At 42.7% G+C, this 14,448-nt stretch overlaps 1 protein-coding gene across 1 annotated transcript in view; it reads right to left on the bottom strand.

Moving 5' to 3' along the window:
• The window catches only part of chn2 (chimerin 2), a 336,658-nt gene that overhangs the window by 134,446 nt on the left and 187,764 nt on the right, over positions 1–14,448 (bottom strand). The window contains exon 6 of the mRNA XM_078239728.1: positions 67–352. Within this exon, the coding sequence (XP_078095854.1) occupies positions 67–352 (286 nt within the window). The remainder of the gene's footprint in view (positions 1–66; positions 353–14,448) is intronic.

The raw sequence follows: 14,448 nt of genomic DNA on the forward strand, positions 1-14,448 counted from the left end.
TGTGAAATCTACAGAAAGTACATCCACTGAACAACTAAAACAAAAAAAATAAATGGAAATTCTTACCTTTTCAACTGAACTGTTCTCATCATTCACCAAGGAGACCTTCCTACTGTCACGCTTTGTTTTGATCAGTCTCTTTGAGGTTTGTTCTCTCAATAGCGTGGCATATCCTATGTGCTCATAGATGGGATTTGTTGTCATCTTTGAAATATACTCTGATGCTTTAGTTTCTATATACAGTGTTATCAAGCCATCAGTCACAAGATCATGGATCGACTCAAAACGCTTTTCACCAACAAAATGCTTTCCATCATAGAACAATCTATAGTTTAAGGTCTGATATCCAAACCTACAAAGAAAACAACAAAAAGACAATAGGTCATAAGCAGGGTCCCTGACATCTATATCAAATATGTCACAGATTAACTCAGGTGGGGGGGGATGGAGGTGATAATGTCAGTCAATTAATAATCCAAAGGCTCAAGCTAATGCTTTGGGGACATGGGTTCAAATCCCACCATGGCAGCTGATGGATTTTGAAATCAATTAATAAATCTAGAATTAAAAGCCAGTTTCAGAAATGGTGATGATAAAACCATTGTTGTTTATAAACCCATCAGGTTCACCACTAATGCTCTTTAGGGAAGGAAATCCTACATATCTCTCCAGACCCATAGAACAGTTTAGCAAGCCACTCAGCTGTATCAAAGTGCTACAGAAAAATTGATACAGAACAAAACCTAATGTATGACCCAGCATTGACCTAGGCACTGGAAACATTGGCCACTGTAAAGTCCTCTTTATTAACATCTGGAGGCTTGTGCCAAAATTTGGAGAGTTGTTCCATTGACGAGTCAAGCAACAACCTGAAATAGTCATATTCACAGAATCATAACTTACAGGTGTCCTAAACATCACCATCCCTAATACGTCCTGTTTCACTGGCAGGACCGACCCACCAGAGGTGGTGGTACAGCGGTATATAGTCAGGACGGAGTTGCCCTGGGAGCCCTCACCATTGACTTCAGAATCTCATGGCATCAGGTCAAATCAACTTCTGACGCCCACTGCACCATAGCTGGTGAAACAGTAATCCCCCATATTGAATGCAACTTGGAAGAACCACTGAAGGTGGCAAGGGCAAGAATGTACTCCAGGTGAGAGACTTCAATGGCACAAAACTAAGTGGGAATATAAGGTGTGAGGAGGATGTGAGGAGCATGGAAAGAGGCTAAAATGGCATGTGGACAGGCTAAATGAGTGGGCAAGAACATGGCGGGTGGAATATAATGTGAATACATTATATTCTAGGAAGGCTATACTTGCCACAGATGGCGTGCAATGGTGGTTCACCAGGCTAATCCCTGCAATGACAGGATTGTCTTATGAGGAGAGATTGAGGAAACCGGGCCTGTATCCTCTAGACTTTTAAAGAATGAGAGATGATCTCCATTTGGTGGCTATGCCTATAGCTGTCTAAGCACTATGTGTGGGAATTCCGTCCCTAAACCTCTCAGGCACACTACCTCGCCTTCTTCAAGACATTCTTTAAAATGTACTTCTTGACCACACTTTTGGTCATATGCCCTAATATCTGCTTATGTGACTCAGTGTCATATATTGTTTATTGCCATAACAATATATATATATATAGTCTTATTGTGCCTCTGTGAAGCGCCATGGAACATTTTATTAATGGCATAATTTGTTATGGATAACAACAATAACAACGCAATCCTTGGAGAGTTTGAGACTGCTGGGATAATCTTGCTGAGTTGGGAACATTCTGAAAGGTAAGTGTAAAATGCTTTCACAACTTCCAATGTCATTATTAGATGCTGTATTGTAAAGTTGATGCATTTTTAATGCAGTGAATCATCACAGGATTCTGTTCTGCAAAGGTAAGTTCATCTTAATATTGGCCATTACTGTGTAAGGGTTTATATGCATTACAGTACTTCTTCCATTGATGAAAGTGCCATAATGCATTCAAATTTGTAAACTCATCTTGTTGTTTATTACAGAGATTTAAATGCATAGACAATTCTGACTGTGAATGAAATATTCCCTGCTATTGAAAGTTTAAAAAAAAATCTAAGTACCTGTTGCCCTCCATTGATTGACAGGCAATTTCCGTAAAATTAAGACATCAGCTGTTCTTTCAATTTCTGACTTTGAAGATGGAAGATGATGTATTGATAGCTGTGGTTAGGATGAGTGTTTGGATAGTTCACAAAAGGTGTAGTACTCAGCTCTGTTGACATAGCTGTATAGGGGAATGACTGTTCTATGTGGTTGTAATTATACTCTGTCTTTGATGGGGTTTCACAATACATGTTTGTTTACATAACTTAATGGCCATTTAAAGGATTTGATTTTTTCTATGGAGATCAGTTTCTTTGCAACATCAATGCCAGGCTTTTAAAAAGGAGTTTTAATATATTATCACAGATTAATTTTTTTTGCACATACATTTACAATAATGCACGTTGTTATTGCATGGTCTCTGAACACTGTACATATTGGATACTGAGTGATAGGCTATGAAGCATGCATGGAGATGATATGCAATGACATGAGAAGTTGGGTGGGTGTTCAGGGGTGAAGGTTGAGCTTTAGAGGGCCTTTAAGCTATGCTGGAAGCTTGGCTGTTGTCTCTGAGAACAAAGGTGGGTCTTCTAATCAGCCTGCCTCTACATTCACATTCCTCACACACCATCATGATTCACAAACTGCAATGTAGACCTGATTGTAAAATTTGCATGAAAATCAAAAATCACAGTAAAAGTCACACATGGATCAGATGTGCATTTCCGAAGGTGGAAAAGCATGCAACTCACTTTTTTCTGTCCCTACAGGAAAATCCTGACCCACATGAGTAACTTGGAGGTGGTGGAGGTTACGGGTGTCAGAGATGTTTCTGATTGAGCCTTGCAGGAGACCGTGTCCTGCAAACACTGAACACATGGTACACCTGTGGAGGAGGGCTGGATATTTAATGTGGTGGATGAGGTGCTTTGTTCTGGATAGTGTCAAGTATCTTGAGTGTTGTTGCAACTGTGATCATCTAGAGAAATGCAGAGTATTCTTGAACACCTTAACTAATGCCTTGTTAAGTGGTGGAGGGGTTGTGGAGGATTAGATGAAAAGCCGCTCACTGATACGGAGCCTCTGATCAGCTCCATTAGCCTTGGCATTTATGTGACAGGTCCTGCTGCATGTGAACTGTTGCTCATTTGGTGGATCATGTGCTATGATCCCCATAGAGATTGATAGCTTTTAAAAATAAGTTTGAACTTAGTGATTGAAAGGTTCACACAATATTTGATGTTTTACTGCAACACACAAACTAAAATCAACATTGCCTAAACTCCAACCAATAAACAATTTATAAATTAAACTACAGAAAGGTTTCCCATTTAACTTTTAAGATGACCGACAACCCCGCTCCATGGTTTTGTTTTACTGTCCCTTAAATGGATACTTCATTTTTTCAGTACAAGAGAATTCTAAATTCTTCCTCGGTGTACCTTAACAGGCGCCGAGTGTGGTGATTAGGGGATTTTCACAGTAACCTCATTGAAGTGTTAATGTAAGCCTATTATAACACTAATGAATAAACTTAAACTTCTCCAGGACCCTGTCCAAAGCTATTCTCAACTTTCAATGACTTGCCTCCTTTTATTTTTTTTTCTTCCAGGTAACTTCTAATCCCCAAGCTGACTTTCAAGGTGATGGTTACCCTGTCAGATTGCCTGACGAAGGAGCAGCGCTCCGAAAGCTTATGGTATTTGCTACCAAATAAACCTGTTGGACTTTAACCTGATGTTGTGAGACTTCTTACATTGTTGATTTGCCAGTGGGTCATTGCTGATCATCGTACTTAGGGAATCACACCTATAGCAGGCACCAGTCTGTGAAGAAACACTCCTAACTTTGGCATGAGTTCCAAGATGTTGGTGAGGATGTTTTTGCCGGGTTCTCAGTGCTGGGTCTTGATTCAATGCCTAGGACTGTCCAATTTTATAGTTGTTATTCTTTGTATAAGTTTGATGTAACCAAGAGGCTTGTTGGGATATTTGAGATGGCAGTTTTAGCATCAACAGCCATTGTGTGGGACTGGAGTCATTTGTAAGATAGATTGGGTAAGGATAATCAGTTTCCTTTTATAAAAGACACCAGTGAATCACTTTTGTTTTTACAACAATCTGATAGCTTTGTGGTTTCTTTAACATAGATCAACTTTTTAAAGTTATTTCCAGACTTCTTTTTATATTAAATTCAAATGTTCAAACTGTGGGGATTTGAACTCAAATTCATTGGATTATTAGTCTAGACTTCTGAGTTACTAATCCAGTAACATAACCATTACACTATAGTACACTATGGTAGATGAGGATAGAAGTTGTAAATGCCAAATAAGTATGATGGAAGTGTAAACCAGTCATAAAAGCCTGCTGTTATAGGGTAATTTAAAAAATCCTCCAGCAAGGCTTAAAAAAAAGTTAATTGAGACAGAAAATCTGAAGTAGAAGCGAGAATTATGGGCCTGAATTTCAGGCTAGTAGATGTGTGTGATCAGAGGGGACAGGAAGCAACCATGTTGACCAATTCCACCCGCCAACATCCTAAGGATGTGATTTCACGCTGGCTGCCAATTAATGGCAGTAAGAGTTTTAACAACACCAGGTTAAAGTCCAACAGGTTTATTTGGTAGCAAATGCCATTAGCTTTCGGAGCCCTGCTCAATCAGGCCAGTGTGGAACATGCCCCCACACTGGAGAAGGGCTGCTGGCAGAGGTGGAAGTGTGGCAGGTGTCGGGTCCAATGGGGACCAGGTGGGAGGTTTAAAAGCAGTAGGAGACAGCCAGGAATTACAGAGGAGGCAAAGGGAGCTCACCAGTAAGAAGAATGATGGGAGCAGCACCCGATCAACATGCCAGGCAGGAGAATATTTTCAGGGAGGTAGGTAGTGAATACCAGATGGGACATCCTGATGACACAGGATGACAAGAGGAAGATACCCCACCAAACAAAGAAGGCCTTGGCTGAGATGGCAGCCTCGGTCAGCAGGCATAATGCAGTGCACCGCAGCTGAATAGAGTGCCAAAAGAGTTTTAATAATCTTCTGTGCTTGGCAAGGGTGGGTACCCAATTGGTATGGCCCAGTGGAGCAGTCTGGAAGGCGGAGGCATGCATGTTACTGTGTTGCAGGTGAAGGGTAGAGTAATGAATGGACCTTTGTACTTAAAGAAGAGAAACCATAATGCCACTTAGCGCACAGGAACTGGTGGTGCAATGGCCAAGACATAGCACTTGCAAGCATAAGTTTAAGGCACCATGAGCACAAGATAGGGTTGTTACGGGTAACTTTAATTCATTTCATCAGTGTATTGCTTTTGTGTGACTGTGGCACCATTTTATGTTTTGTTCCTTGTTTGCACTTCCGGTAAAATATAAATTAAGGTTTTGTGTCAATGCCCTGAGTGTCCTTCATGTTTTCTATAGGTGCAAGCTTCATCAGTGCCTTATGATGATCGGCAGCGGCAACAAATATTATAGAGGTAATGAAATGACATTGGGATCATGGGGGGGGCGGGGCACTGTATTTTCAAAATGTGTGTGAAGGAGGCGGCAAACTTGGCTGGTGATAGAACACAAAGCTTACAACCTAGCTGAAGGAGCACTGAATCAAAACTTCCCTGGTGTCCCTGCCTCCCTGAAGGTTCATCACATCTGTCTTCTCATCCTCACCCTGTGCCTGCTCAGGCTTCTCATCTGAGCCATCTGTAGAGTCTTCCTCTGAAGTATGTGAAGCTGTCTCAGTATCCTCATTCTCTAGTGGATCTCCCTTTGCCAATGCCAGACTGTGCAGAGTGCAGCAGACCACAATGATAAGTGACAGTCACACTAGAGGGTTTTGCAGGAACCCCCTGGAACGGTCCAGGCCATAGAACCGAAACTTCAGTCACCTTATTGCTCTTTCAGCCATCCCCCTTCTGAAGATAATGACACTGATTGTGTCTCTCTCCTGCCTCTGTCCTTGGGTGCCAGAGTAGCATCATGAGCCACCTTTTCAATAGATACCCTTTGTCACCCAGCAATCAACTATCCAGTCGAACTGGAGCCATGGAAACCTTGGCAACTGGGAGTGTTGCAGAATGTATGCATCAGATTTGAAGAATTTGGGTCACATAGGCAGCATGGTGGCACAGTGGTTAGCACTGCTGCCTCACAGCGCCAAGGATCCGAGTTCAATTCTCGGCTTGGATCACTATCTGTGCGGAGTTTGCATGTTCTCCCCGTGTCTGCATAGGTTTCCTCCGGGTGCTCTGGTTTCCTCCCACAGTCTGAAACTGGTGGTTAGGTGCATTGGCCATGCTAAATTCTCCCTCAGTGTACCCGAACAGGCGCTGGAGTGTGGCGACTAGGAGATTTTCACAGTTACTTCATTGCCGTGTAAACCTACTTGTGACACTAATAAATACATTTATAGAGTGGAACCCTTCCTATTCAGAAAGGCACCTGGCTGGGGTCTTGATGGACACGAGTGCAGTAAATGGCACCCTGGATGCAGGGGAAACCAGCAAAACTGCAAAGCCTCTAGCTCGCTCAGTCTGGCTGGCTTTGTCTATCCAGTAATAAATGAATGTGCACCGCACAGAATGTCATTCACAAGCTTGATGTAGCAATGGACAACTGATTGAAACATTCCACACAGATCCCCCACAAAACCCTGGAATGATCGGGATGCAAACAAATTGAGGGGTACTGTGACCTTCAGAGCCACTGGCACTAGGTGCCCACCCATACTGTTGGAGGCAATCTCCAGCCCAATCATATGGCAAAATAATGTTATGGTGTCCCTAGCTAGGTGCAGGCTTCTGTGGCACTGGACTTCAGACATGTTGAGGTAGCTGGTTCACTGTCTGTACACTCCAGAAGCAGGATAGTGGCATCTTCTGCAGTGCCATCTGCCTTGCTCTCCTCCTGGCCCCGTACCCACTGTGTCCCTGCCTCTCCTCCTACAGATCTCTCCCTGCGATGCTACACCTAACACCTTACACAGCCAATGATTCAGCCCCAATTTATCCCACCCTTGGGTGAGAAAATTAATAAAATGGGATGGCTGCCTGCCTTTGCTGCCCATTTGTCTACCTAAAAATTGCATAGGGAATGTGAAATTCCAGTCAATTGACTTTTTAATTGCATTAACTGGCTGATTAATTGTCATTGGGTGAGATGCCAACTCCCACGTCAGCCTGTCAACCGAAATATCACGCATATACACAAAGGTGTCGGTACTTGTACTTGACATCTTCTTGTACAATTTCACGTTCTCCCAGATTGGCCGTCCACTTCAAAATAACGCACAAAATTCTGACCATGAAAAATCAAGTAAGCTGCAATATTAATGGCATGGACTTGTGTTTACAAACACAAAGCAGTCAATGAGCATACCAACAACGCATACTGTGTTAGGGTATTGTAGCACACTGAATTTATACGGTTTCATCTTGTCAATTTACGATCTCTGTGGGAACTAAGTATGCAAAGAAAGGTGAGAATATGTGACAGTTCCCTACCAATTCTTTGTTGATAGAATAAAGAGAATATGTATAATCTATTTAGCTTTAATTCAGATATCCAGAGGACTATAACAGATAGGTCGAGAGCATCCTTGATAACATTAAACAATGCAGAGAGACAGACCCTAACTAAGCTTACTACACATTTTTAGCATAAAGTGCGAATAGTAAAAAACAAATTTCTATGGTGCTTAGCCATATCTAGCAGGAGCACTCATTGCTCTTTTTGAGTTTTTCAGTAGCTACCAAATACCAAGGTTACACCTCAGGGATGCTCATAATTCAGATAAGAAGAATGGCTTCAATCATACAGCAGCAAAGGAGTATTGTGGTGAGCAAACAATCACCCATGAACTAACACACTGCCCAATTCTATATATCAAAGCAAGAAATGCCAGCACGTATTTTGTGTGGCACAAAGGAGAGCAAAGATATGCAACAATCTGAAACTAAGCCAGTTTGTTAGGAACTTTGGTGTCACATCTGATCATGAGATGAGCCTCCAATCACAAATTTGTGCTATCACTAAGACTGCCTTTTTCTATCCCCATTACAGTTTCTGACTTCACCCATTTTAGCTCTTCTGTTGTTGCAAACCTTATTTAGTTACCTATAGACTTGACTATACTAATGCCCTCCTGGCTAGTCTCCCACATTTTACCCTCCATAAATTTGTGGTTATCCAAAATTCTACTTTCCATGTCCTAATTCATGCCAGAACTCTTTCACCAATCACTCCTTTGCTCAGATTTACATTGGCTCCTGATCCAAGATTTGATTTTAAAATTCTTGATTGTAATTCCTTCCATGACCTTGCCCCTCCTTATTTTTAATTATTTGTAATCTCCTCCAACCCCACTTTTGTGCTCATCTATTTCTGGCACCCTAAACATCCCCAATTTCAATTGGTCCACCATTGGTGGCCATGCCTTCGGCTTCTGAGGCCCTCTGAAATTCTCTCCCTAATCATTTCTGTCTCTCTATCTCTCCTTCCCCTTTTAAGATGCTCCTTCAACTCTAACTCTTTGACCATGCTTCCGTTCTTCTTTCCTAATATTTTCTTACGTGGCCTGATGTCAAATTTTTCTTCATAATGCTCGTGTGAAGCACCTTGGGTTGTTTTGTGCCAAAGGTGCTACATAAACACAAGGTGATGTTGTATATTTGAAATGTCTTGGATGAAAGTCTGGAGATAGATATTTGTTACTGACTCGAAATGATGTGGCATGGTAAATACTGTAGGTGAAAGCAGAATGTTGCAAAGGAACATGCATAGATTAAGTGTCTGGGTAAAACTAGCAGATGGTGTACAGTATGGAAAAGTTTGAAGTCATCCATCTTGGATCTAAGAAAGATAATTAGGATATTTTCTGAATAGTAAGATGTTAGGAGCTTTGGATGTGCAAAGAGATTTAGGTGCTCAAGAACAGAAATAACTAAAAACTGGTGGATAGATACAAATATAATTTAAGGCTAATGTAACGTCAGGCTTTACTTCAAAGGGGATAGAATGCAACAAGATGGAAGTTATGTTACAGCTGGTCAGGTTCTGAGCACTGCAGCTCAGGAAAGATTTTTAGATTAGGAGAAGGTACAGTGCAGATTCACTTGAATGTTAACATGGGTTACATTATGAGGGCAAGTTGCAAAGGCTAGGCTTCTATTTCCTTGAATACTGAAGATTAGGGGGTGATCTAACTGAGGTGTTTAAGATAAATTGACGGATTTGGTAGTCTAGAAAGAAAAATATTATTTCCTCATGTGAATAGAGTTCAGAAAAATGGTCATAACCTTAAAATTAGACCTCAGTCATCAGGGGTGATGTTAGAAATGTATGCAGGAAGTCTGGAATCTTTACCTCAAAAAGTTGTTGAAGCCAGGCAATTGAAAATTTCATATTTTTGTTAGGCATTGATATTAAAAATATTGGAGCCAAGGCGGCTAAGTAAAATTAAGTTATACATCATTTATAGAATGTAGAACAGATTTAATGGGCTAAATGGCCTAACTGATATTCCTTTCTTCCTTAAATACGCAGAAGTTTAAAACAAACTTATGGAAAATATAAATTAAAACAAAATGTGCATTTTTGAGACTGTATGATCACAATATAATACTAAGCCCACAGAAACCAACACAATCCATATGCATCACAACTCACTAATAGCTGAATATAAAAGATTGATAAACATTACAAAAATGCTAAGTAGGCACTACGCTATTGAATCAATAGCGTAGTGCCTACTTAGCATTTTTGTAATGTTTATCAATCTTTTATATTCAGCTATTTGTGCCCATTTTTCTGAATTGCATAGGCTACGCTATTGAATCAATAGCGTAGCCTATGCAATTCAGAAAAATGGGCACAAAAATACATAAGGAATTAATAGAGCAACAAACATTACCATTAAATTAAGAAAGCAACCAGCAGCAGTGTGCTAGGAACTTCAAAGAGTAATGGCACAATAACAAATCAAGTAAAGCACTGGGCACAAACCAACAAATTTATGCAGCAGTGGGTACACTGAAAAATGAAATGAGCAGCAGGCACAAACAAACCAATAAATTACTGATGCTGCAAATACAAGTTAATCAATTTATAGAGCAGCAAACACTCTAATAAATTAGTTAAGATCAGCAATTTTAGTTACTGAGATCAAAAAAAAATTGTTCTTTTGAAAAAATATTTTCAGCAATTTGATTACTTCTTTTGACTAAAAAATGACTAGCTGGTTTCCCACATTCTACCCTCTGTAAACTTGAATTCATCCGAATCTGCTGGCAGTAAAGTTCCATTCACATCACCCCTGTGTTCACTGACCTACATTGGCTTCCAATCAATGTCTTGATTTTAAAATTCTCACCCGTTTTCAAATCCCTGCATAGTTTTGACCCTTCTTATCTCTGTAATTCCCTTTAATCCCACAACCACAACCTCCAAGATATCTGTCCTCACCTAACTGACTTCTTGAGCATCCTGGATTTTAATTGCTCGATGACTGTGCTGTGCCTTCAGTTGCTTAGGACTCAAGCTCTGAAATTTCGCCCAACTCCTCTCCACCTCACTTTCCTCCTTTGAGTCACTCCTTAAAACCTATCTATTTGACCAAGCCCTTGGTCATCAGACCCAATATCTCTTTATGCAGCTGGGGGCCTTATTTTGTTTTATAATGTTCCTGTTAAGCACTTTAGGATATTTTAAAGGAGCCAAGTTGTTGCTGTTATTTAGTGATATGGAGGCTTGGGTAAATGTCACAAACAAGAATGATTCCACCTTACACAATGTTGTTTATTCAGATAAGCTTAGAAAACTTGTTAAATTTAGGATGGGATTTTCTGGCGTTTCCCACCGGTGAGAACTTCTGATCCTGCCAAATCCAATGTTGGCAATGGGTTCCCCAGCATCCGGGCCAGCAAGCCTTGCAAATTGTCATTGATTTCAGCAGGATTGGAAGATCGTGCCAGCAACCAATAGCTCAACACCACCGCTGGGGGGAACGGAAAATTCTGGCCTTAGCCGAGTGATGCATAGACTTTAGGGCAATTAGGTAGAAATATATGACAGTTCAAATATTCCGACTGGGAAACTGGGGAAAACCGGAGGTCATGCACATAAATTAAGCAAGGATATAAAGAGATTAGATGTTAGGCAGTGCTGTTGTTCCCAAAGAAGTAAGAAGTTTAACAACACCAGGTTAAAGTCCAACAGGTTTATTTGGTAGCAAAAGCCACACAAGCTTTTGGAGTTCCAAGCCCCTTCTTCAGGTGAGTGGGAATTCTGTTCACAAACACAGCATATAAAGACAGAGACTCAATTTACATGAATAATGGTTGGAATGCGAATACTTACAGCTAATCAAGTCTTTAAGAAACAAAACAACGTGAGTGGAGAGAGCATCAAGACAGGCTAAAAAGATGTGTATTGTCTCCAGACAAGACAGCCAGTGAAACTTGGCAGGTCCAGGCAACTGTGGGGGTTACAGATAGTGTGACTTGAACCCAATATCCCGGTTGAGGCCGTCCTCGTGTGTGCGGAACTTGGCTATCAGTTTCTGTTCAGCGACTCTGCGCCGTCGTGTGTCGCGAAGGCCGCCTTGGAGAACGCTTACCCGAATATCAGAGGCCGAATGCCCGTGACTGCTGAAGTGCTCCCCAACAGGAAGAGAACAGTCTTGCCTGGTGATTGTCGAGCGGTGTTCATTCATCCGTTGTCGCAGCGTCTGCATAGTTTCCCCAATGTACCACGCCTCGGGACATCCTTTCCTGCAGGGTATCAGGTAGACAACGTTGGCCGAGTTGCAAGAGTATGTACTGTGTACCTGGCGGATGGTGTTCTCACGTGAGATGATGGCATCTGTGTCGATGATCCGGCACGTCTTGCAGAGGTTGCTGTGGCAGGGTTATGTGGTGTCGTGGTCACTGTTCACCTGAAGGCTGGGTAGTTTGCTGTGGACAATGGTCTGTTTGAGGTTGTGCGGTTGTTTGAAGGCAAGAAGTGGGGGTGTGGGGATGGCCTTGGCGAGATGTTCGTCTTCATCAATGACATGTTGAAGACTCCGGAGGAGATGCCGTAGCTTCTCCGCTCCGGGGAAGTACTGGACGACGAAGGGTACTCTGTCCACCGTGTCCCGTGTTTGTCTTCTGAGGAGGTCGGTGCGGTTTTTCGCTGTGGCGCGTTGGAACTGTTGATCAATGAGTCGAGCGCTATATCCTGTTCTTATGAGGGCATCTTTCAGCGTCTGGAGGTGTCTGTTGTGATCCTCCTCATCCGAGCAGATCCTGTGTATACGGAGGGCTTGTCCGTAGGGGATGGCTTCTTTAACGTGTTTAGGGTGAAAGCTGGAGAAGTGGAGCATCGTGAGGTTATCCGTGGGCTTGCGGTACAGTGAGGTGCTGAGGTGACCGTCCTTAATGGAGATCCGTGTGTCCAAGAATGCAACCGATTCCGGAGAGTAGTCTATGGTGAGTCTGATGGTGGGATGGAACTTGTTGATGTCATCATATAGTTGTTTCAGTGATTGTTCACCATGAGTCCAAAGGAAGAAAATGTCATCGATGTATCTAGTGTATAGCATCGGTTGAAGGTCCCGTGCGGTGAAGAAGTCTTGTTCGAACCTGTGCATGAAGATGTTGGCATATTGAGGTGCGAATTTGGTCCCCATGGCTGTTCCGTGTGTCTGGGTGAAGACCTGGTTGTTGAAGGTGAAGATATTGTGGTCCAGGATGAAGCGGATGAGATGTAAAATTGCATCTGGAAACTGGCAGTTGTTGGCGCTGAGCACTGAGGCCGTTGCAGCAATACCATCGTCATGGGGGATGCTGGTGTAGAGTGCCGAGACATCCATTGTGATGAGGAGTGCTCCTGGTTCAACTGCTCCAAGTGTGCCGAGTTTCTGTAGGAAGTCCATGGTGTCGCTGAAAGATACCCTCATAAGAACAGGATATAGCACTCGACTCATTGATCAACAGTTCCGACGCGCCACAGCGAAAAACCACACCGACCTCCTCAGAAGACAAACACGGGACACAGTGGACAGAGTACCCTTCGTCGTCCAGTACTTCCCCGGAGCGGAGAAGCTACGGCATCTCCTCCGGAGCCTTCAACAGGTCATTGATGAAGACGAACATCTCGCCAAGGCCATCCCCACACCCCCACTTCTTGCCTTCAAACAACTGCACAACCTCAAACAGACCATTGTCCGCAGCAAACTACCCAGCCTTCAGGAGAACAGTGACCACGACACCACACAACCCTGCCACAGCAACCTCTGCAAGACGTGCCGGATCATCGACACAGATGCCATCATCTCACGTGAGCACACCATCCACCAGGTACACGGTACATACTCTTGCAACTCGGCCAACGTTGTCTACCTGATACGCTGCAGGAAAGGATGTCCCGAGGCATGGTACATTGGGGAAACTATGCAGACGCTGCGACAACGGATGAATGAACACCGCTCGACAATCACCAGGCAAGACTGTTCTCTTCCTGTTGGGGAGCACTTCAGCAGTCACAGGCATTCGGCCTCTGATATTCGGGTAAGCGTTCTCCAAGGCGGCCTTCGCGACACACGACGGCGCAGAGTCGCTGAACAGAAACTGATAGCCAAGTTCCACACACACGAGGACGGCCTCAACCGGGATATTGGGTTCAAGTCACACTATCTGTAACCCCCACAGTTGCCTGGACCTGCCGAGTTTCACTGGCTGTCTTGTCTGGAGACAATACACATCTTTTTAGCCTGTCTTGATGCTCTCTCCACTCACATTGTTTTGTTTCTTAAAGACTTGATTAGCTGTAAGTATTCGCATTCCAACCATTATTCATGTAAATTGAGTCTCTGTCTTTCTATGCCCTGTTTGTGAACAGAATTCCCACTCACCTGAAGAAGGCGCTTGGGGCTCCGAAAGCTTGTGTGGCTTTTGCTACCAAATAAGCCTGTTGGACTTTAACCTGCTGTTGTTAAACTTCTTACTGTGTTTACCCCAGTCCAACGATGGCATCTCCACATCATGTTCCCAAAGAACAACAGACCTATGGAACAGTATGATGCACCATTGTTGAGGATGGGAATATTCGTGGAGCCTCCTTTTCCTATTAATTGCCAAGCTTACAATCACCATTCTTGATTGGATGTGGTAAGGCAACAGAGACTTGCTATGATCTACTAGTTTTGGAATTGCTCAGATCTGTCTAGAAGTATTTAGCGTACAGTCCTGTAAATTGATGTCTGCTTCTGGTATGCCCTTCTGCATTCCTCACTGAACTAGAATTGTTGTTCCATCTTGATGGTATGGAGAAATGAGGAGTGTGTCAAACAATGAGGTTACAGATTGTGTCGATATACAATTC

The sequence above is a fragment of the Mustelus asterias genome, chromosome 2, assembly GCF_964213995.1.
Source record: "Mustelus asterias chromosome 2, sMusAst1.hap1.1, whole genome shotgun sequence".
Taxonomy (NCBI): Eukaryota; Metazoa; Chordata; class Chondrichthyes; order Carcharhiniformes; family Triakidae; genus Mustelus; species Mustelus asterias.